Consider the following 7,753-nt stretch of genomic DNA (forward strand, 5'->3'; position numbering starts at 1 on the left):
GTTGCTCAAATACTTGAGCCTGGCCATTTTTCCTTCACATTACACAATAACCATGAGAACACAATGTTCACCTGCTGCCTAATATATCCCACCCACTGACAGATGGCATGGTAACAAGATAATCAGTGTTATTCACTTCACATGTTACGACATTACTTTATGAAATGATTGTTGTCATGGGAGGCGTGTCATGGGAGGAGTCAGTAGTAGAGAGTATATGCACCATCACAGATCATCACACTTGCAGCTCCAGTTGAAAGTCAAGAAGACAACTTCAGCAGCTGAGGACAAACTGGGTGGACGGAGACAGAGGGAGACAAAAACAGAGATATATTTGAAGGCTGTGTGGTCACTTAAGACTTAAGGTTGGAGAAATGGCCGCAGATAACATGAAGGTTGCTGCTCTGGGTCGACCTTTCACCCTAGGAATGCTCTATGATGCTCGGAAAGATCAACTAATCCCAGGTAAGTCTTCATTTAGACTATTTTGAAAGATATCTGCCTGCCACAGCTCTGCTTACAGGAGCCTTGAACCTATTTTAACTTCACCTATTCATCATTCATACACACTATTAAAATATTTAGTAAATACTTTGTAATTAGGACATGCAAGGACCCTATTGAAACTGAATGAATTGGATTTCGCATTTTTGTTTGCCCAAAAGTGTCATATGATTTTCGCGTATGGGTGGGCCACATTTCACCAAAATGTACGAAATGTACGAAAAACTATCTCAGAAAACACATTGATGATGTCATGTTGTATAGCTTGTGAGTTTTCCTTCAACAGCATTTCCATGGTGTGGCGGCGAAGTCCCATGCTTCACCATTAAAAACAGAAAGTCATCATAACTTCACTGTACATGCTCAAATCTGTACCAAATTTTACGCGGTCCCGCCCCGAATACAATAGTCAGTTATATATTTTTTTGTTGTTTTTTCAGTCACTTATAGTTGTAGCGCCACCTACTGGCATAAGGAAGTAAGCTCTGTGTGACACTTCACACAATTTAAATAAACTTTTCACGATGAATTGACGTACTGGGACATAACGTATAGTTACCAGATGCTCTCTAGTGCCACATAGGGGACACAGGAAGTTCTTTCTGATTTTAAGCCCGTAATTATGCATGTGGAGCCATTTTACACATGGTTAGGGAACTTCTGGCCGGAACATGTAGAAATTTAAATTATTACAATTTCTGTTTTGTGATTTCCCTGCTTTATCAGATGATTGATATTTACTATTTCTGTAGGTTTGACTTTGTGGGATGATAAAACTCTACAAGAGAACACAGTTGAAAGCTCTCAGCACAGCAGCGCATTTGACACGTCTGCATCTGACTCCATTGAATCCAAGTCCTTTCTGCTGGATGTTGATGCTTCTCTGAAGGCCAGTTTCCTGGGTGGACTGATTGAAGTTGGAGGATCTGCCAAGTATCTGAATGATAAGAAGAAATTCAAGAATCAGAGCAGAGTGACATTTCAGTACAAAGCTACCACACACTTCAAACAGTTGTCAATGACTCACCTTGTAACCATGGATGCCAAACAGACAGATGTTATTAAGAAGGCCTCTGCAACTCATGTAGTCACAGGCATCCTTTATGGAGCAAACGCTTTCTTTGTGTTTGACAGTGAGAAGTTAGACGCCAGCAGCGTTCAGAACATCCAGGGCAGCATGGAAGCTGTGATAAAGAAGATCCCCTCATTTAATATTGAGGGGAAAGTTGAACTAAAGCTAAATGATGAAGAAAAAGCTCTGACTGAGAAAGTCTCCTGCAAATTCTACGGAGACTTCATTCTTGAAAGCAACCCTGCAACATTTGAAGACGCAGTGAAGACCTATGTAGATCTTCCAAAGCTGTTGGGAGGAAACGGAGAGAGGAGTGTTCCACTGAAGGTCTGGCTGATGCCACTGAAGAATTTGGATCCCGAGGCTCCTGAGCTGATGAGTGGGATCAGCATTGGATTAGTGAGGAAGGCTCAAAATGCTCTAGAAGATTTAAAGCAAATAGTAATGAGATGCAATGATGTTCTGGACAGAGAGCATTTTCCACAGATTGAAGAAAAGTTAAGCAGATTCCAGAATGTGTGTAAATATTATGCAGCTAAACTCCAGCAGACCATGGAGAAGAAATTTCCCCTCATCCGTGATGGTAAAGAAGATGAGAGCTCCACAAAACAACTCTTTGAAGACAGAGACAAGTCACCGTTCAGCCATGAGAAACTAAGCAAGTGGATGGACCATAAAGAGAGAGAAATCAACATCATCAGGTCCTGTGTAGAAAAGATGGAGGGAACACAGATTGTCCACAATCAGTCAGAGCTGGACAGAGAGGTTCTTGCTGCAGATGTGGAGGATGCTCTGTGCTTTGTTTTCACCTCCCTGGAGAGTGCTGATCCCTGCCTTGATGTGATGGCCGACTACTTGGATTCACTCAACTTAGAATGTACCCATGAAGACCCGTGGTACTTCTCAGATGAAGTTTTTACCAAAATGAGAGAAAAAGCCAAATCTTTCTCTTATCTTGCCAAAGCACTGAAGAACAACAGCCGATTCTGTTTCCTCATAGCAGCCATAGCAAATAAGAAATACACAGGAGCAACCATCTACCATTACAAGGAGGGCATTCTGGTCTCTGAGGATTTCTCTAAGCCTGACCTCCCTCCTGTGGAGAAAATCACTGACAGAAGAGATTTGATCTGGTGTAAGTACTTTTCTATGCTTTTTAAATCAAAAATATAGTGTAAACATTCCTCTCCTCTAGAAACCCTTTTTAACATCAGCACATTTTGTTTTGCTTTTCCATGCTTTTATGAGTTTAAAAAGCAGAAGTAGAAATTCTTCTCCTCTAGAAACCTGTTTGAACATCAGAATGACTAATAACACAGTTTGTTTTGCTCTCTCCATCAGATGCCTGTGATCTCACCCTGGACTCGGACACTGTGAACGGCTACCTCACTCTGTCTGAGGGAAACAAAAAGGCAACATGTGGAGCGTGGCAGACGTATCCTGATCACCCAGAGAGGTTTGATACACATACTCAGGTGATGTGCAAAGAGAGGTTAAAGGGGCGACATTACTGGGAGGTAGAGTGGAGTGTCATGTCTAAAGCATCAGTTTACATAGGTGTTGCATACAATGTAATCGAAAGAAAAGCAATGGATGAACAAAGCCAGCTTGGGAACAACACCATTTCATGGTGTTTTGGCCAAGGTAATTCCTCACTTTGCGCATTTCATAATGGCAGGGTGTGGAGTCATTCTTTTCCCTCTACTGGCTGCAACAGAGTTGGGGTGTTTCTGGATTGGCCTGCTGGAACTCTGTCCTACTACAGAGTCTCCTCTGACTCACTGAGTCACCTCTACACCTTTAAAACCACATTCACTGAGCCAGTTTACCCATGTTTCTGGGTTAATCAAAATTACAACTACGTGCACCTGCATCTGGCTGATTAAGAGCGATGAGAAAGAGTTGATAGATCCTTTGTCTGTTCAGTGACATGGGTTTACATTTAAAATTTAAAGTGCAACTAAACATCATATTTTAGCTTGAACCTGCTTCACAAATTTCAAAACTGCATTCAGCCCCAGAGAGACCAGGATAATTGATGATGTAAAAAAAAAAACACATCTCATTTTCTGTTTATCTGTTCATGGTGATTCTTTGCTCAGCCTTCTTTAAAACTGATTTGTGTTTCACAGCTTCAGAATAACTTATTTTATTTGTTGCAAGTTTCTATTGTAATTGCTTATAGTTAAAGATACAGAGGATATATCAATACACAATTACAACGTCAACGCTAGTATGTTGAAATAGAAAAGAAAACCTTTACATAAATGAATTGAATTGTTGAATTTCCCATGTTGATTATGTTTGGACATAAGGTAGCTAATGTGCCTATTATTTAATTTAGCATTTGTTATTTTCTTCGTTTACAGTATTTTAAAAAATAATTAGGAATATTGTAGTTTTTTCCCATCTACACCTTAAACCTAACCTAGAGTTCAATATATGACTATACTGTTCTGAGCATAGAATCACTGTTAACACCTTTTCTTTTAGCTGTAAAGCACATTACTGAAGCACTGTAATTTTCTATGTATTAGTTCATGTTTATTCAATGATCAGCCATCTTCTCAGATTTCTCAGATTTATTTTTTATTGTTACTTTCTAATTCTTGATACAGAGCTCATATCTATACACAATTGTTATAGTGTAATAGTGTCAACACTAGTATGTCGAAACTGATACTCACAGCTCATGTAAAAGATGATTTACCTGTTTTGTTGAATCTATAATGTTCATTATGTTGGGACATAAAGTAGCTAACCTGTCTATTGTTTAATTTAGCATTGGTTCATATTCTTCTTTGTGTTATATTTTAAAAACAATTATCTTTTTGGAATACAAGATTAATCTTTTGTTTTTATTGTCTACACCTTAACTCTGACCTACGGTTCAATTGATGCTTTTACTGTTCTGATGAGAGAGTCACTGTTTTCTTAGATGTTAGGCACATTGCTGGTGTTCACATAGTTGAAGCAATGTAATTTTCTATGTTGAGTCTATGCACAGCCTTCCTCTCAAATTGATTTATGCTTCACAGTCAGTTTAAACTTGTAATACTTTACTACATTACAGATTGTATATTGATTGATTGATTGATTTATTGTTACTTTCTAATTCCTGATACTTAAAGAATACAGAGCTTATATCAATACACAAAATTATAATTCCAAAGGTACTGTGTTTAAAGTGATACTCATTTGTTCATGTCAGTATATATTTTAGCTAAATTTATCATGTTGATTATGTTTGGCATGAGATTAATTTGCCTATTGCCTATCCAGCATTGGTTCATTTTCTTCTTTGTGCAGTATCTTAAAAATAATAATCTTTTCAGAATACAACATTAATCTTTTTGTTTATATCAAGTCTACACCTTAACCCTGACATAGGACTTGACTGTTCTGAGCAGAGAGTCACTGTTAACACATTGCTGATTTTTATAGAGCTGAAGCAATGTCAGATTCCTTTTTCATTTTATGTTGAGCAGAATATTCAATAAAGTGTAGAGATGAGTTTACCACTGTGTGCTGCTTTGTTATCCCCACTCTCTCTCTCTCTCCCACATTTCCTGTTACATTTTCATACCCATTAAGCTGCTGTCATCAGTTGCTGTAATTTTAATTAATCTTGATGTAATTCAACATTTGCAAAGCTTGTTAGCACTGATTTGCAAAGCTTGTTAGCACTGATTCTTACTTAAAGTTACATTTTGTTCATGTTTTTTTAACACATTATTTAGTCAGTAATGAATGTGGGGAAATTGCAGTATTAGTTTTTGCACCAACATTATACTAATGTACATAAAAGACATGTATGTCCACTGACTTAGAATATTTCACGGTATATACATTTGTTATTTAAATTTATTGTGTTATTTTTCCTCTTATTCAATCTGCTTATAACTTTCTGAATATGATTTAAACTTGCTCTACACAATGCAACAGTTTCAAATTCTACTTTTCTCCATCTTTACTTCTGGAGACAAAGCTGATTTTCGCACATTGTGGGTGTAAATAAGAGTGAAAAATGTCTTTGAATGTGAAAAAGTACAAACAGGTGTTACGGGAGATAATAACAGAGCTCCACAAACCCTATTGTAGTTATAAAAAGAAGAAAGAAGAACAATTGCTAAATTATACAAGAGACACAAATATCACACCATTACTACCTTGATATATTAATCAGCTTGGCTAAGGTCCATGAAAGGTGTTTACGACTTAAGACTGTGTGGTGTTAAAATAAAAGTAAATGTAAAGCATTGGAAGTTACATCAGGTTAAATTAAATATATTTCTTGTCAGCAGTATTTAAGTTTATGCTGCATGCTGTTCTAAAATGTAATACATACTTCAAAGTTATTTGTGTTTGGATGTCAAACCATATCAAAGCAAACTAATGAAATCCAAAAGCTGGATTGTTGCTCTAAGTATAACCCCACTGCACTGTGATGAGTGTATCTCGACATTTTGATCAGTGCCTAGAAAATACAGTGGCCCAATCTCTATTTGACCAGATAAATCACTGGGATGTTCACGTTGCTAAACTGAGTGTTTGACCTATAAATAAAAAATAATCTGTTTTTTTTTTAACTTAACTGTTGAATCCTGTTTTTAAGGTGGAATGACCCTTTGGTTTACATTTTGATAAAGTATTGTGCCGTCAATAATAATCATATTTTCGTTTTATAAATGTAGGCACTAAAAATGGCACTGTTACAAGCTATTTTGACTTTCTTTTGACTTAATTGAGCATAAACTGCAACATATTTGATTACTGTTATAATTAGTAATACAAAAGAAATTTACTTTTACTAATTTAGTATCCAACTGAATTATGTCATTTAGTATTGTGTGTGTGTTTAGTTCTGTTGGGTCATGGGGCCTAAGAATAAGTTTATGTTAATGCTGATCTGGATTCTGATGTTGATCAGGAGACACATACAGTATATATATACATACACTCACCAGCCACTTTATTAGGTACGCCTTGCTAGTACCGAGTTGGACCCCCTTTTGCCTTCAGAACTGCCTTAATTTTTCGTGGCATACTTTCAAAAAGGTGTTGGAAACATTTCTCAGAGACTTCAGATAGCATCACGCAGTTGCTACAGATTTGTCGGCTGCACATCCATGATGCGACTCCCCTGTTCCACCACATCCTGAAGGTTTTTGCATTGCGTTCTGGTGACTGTGGAGGCCACTGAAGTACAGTGAACTCATTTTCACGTTCAAGAAGCCAGTTTGAGATGATTCGAGCTTTGTGACATGGTGCATTATCCTGCTGGAAGTAGCCATCAGAAGATGGGGACACTGTGGTGATAAAGGGATGGACATGGTCAGCAACAATACTCAGGTAGGCTGTTGAGTTTAAATGATGCTCAATTGGCACCAAGGGGTCCAAAGTGTGCCAAGAAAATATCCCACCACCACCAGCAGCCTCAACCTTTGATACAAGGCAGGATGGATCCATGCTTTCATGTTGTTTACACCAAATTCTGACCCTACCATCTGAATGTTGTAGCTGAAATCGAGACTCATCAGAGCAGGCAACGTATTTCCAATCTTCTATTGTCCAATTTTGGTGAGCCTGTGTGATTTGTAGCCTAAGTTTCCTGTTCTTAGTTGACAGGAGCGGCACCCGGTGTGGTCTTCTGCTGCTGCAGCCTATCTGCTTCAAGGTTCAAGGTGTTGTGCGTTCAGAGATGGTATTCTGCATACCTCGGTTGTAACGAGTGCTTATTTGAGTGGATATTTTCTCTTTTTTGGACACTTCTCTGTAAACCCTAGAGATGGTTGAGCGTGAAAATCCCAGTAGATCAGCAGTTTCTGAAACACTCAGACCAGCCCGTCTGGCACCAACAACCATACCACGTTGAAAGTCATTTAAATCCCCACCCCCGGTGATAGGAGGGGTCACTAGGTTATCTTGATAGTACATAAGTAATCACTCAAACTCACAGACCATCAGACTGGAAGCTGCAGACTTCATCAACTTCATCAGGTGAGAACAAACCAGGTGGAGAGAGACTTTTACTGAACCTTTGTTTATGCAAAAGTGGTTTTTTGACCAGAAAAGTTTACCTTCTCTCTGACCCATGTTGTTGACTTTCCCAACAGTTTGGAGCCATGTCTTTAGAGATCTTGGTGGTACCTGCCCTGGGTAGACCTTTCACCTTAG

The 7,753-nt window shown here is 38.2% G+C and overlaps 1 protein-coding gene across 1 annotated transcript; it reads left to right on the forward strand.

The window, feature by feature from the left end:
• The first annotated feature begins 231 nt into the window (after positions 1-231).
• On the forward strand, positions 232-5,094 carry LOC119915614 (neoverrucotoxin subunit beta-like). The gene is made up of 3 exons (XM_038735228.1): positions 232-465; positions 1,257-2,711; positions 2,918-5,094. Exons 1-3 carry the CDS (start codon positions 375-377, stop codon positions 3,460-3,462), a joined length of 2,091 nt encoding a protein of 696 aa, XP_038591156.1. The 5' UTR covers positions 232-374; the 3' UTR covers positions 3,463-5,094.
• The last annotated feature ends 2,659 nt before the right edge of the window (positions 5,095-7,753 follow it).

Source organism: Micropterus salmoides, unplaced genomic scaffold (assembly GCF_014851395.1).
Source record: "Micropterus salmoides isolate LMB-PRFRI ecotype aquatic unplaced genomic scaffold, ASM1485139v1 Ms_hic_scaffold_21, whole genome shotgun sequence".
NCBI lineage: Eukaryota > Metazoa > Chordata > Actinopteri > Centrarchiformes > Centrarchidae > Micropterus > Micropterus salmoides.

Bases quoted from the DNA above. Each gene is read 5' to 3' on its own strand.
- LOC119915614 (XM_038735228.1), top strand. From the start codon at position 375: ATGGCCGCAGATAACATGAAGGTTGCTGCTCTGGGTCGACCTTTCACC. The intron at 466-1,256 runs GTAAGTCTTCAT...CTATTTCTGTAG, and splicing joins GAAAGATCAACTAATCCCAG to GTTTGACTTTGTGGGATGAT. The intron at 2,712-2,917 runs GTAAGTACTTTT...TCTCTCCATCAG, and splicing joins CAGAAGAGATTTGATCTGGT to ATGCCTGTGATCTCACCCTG.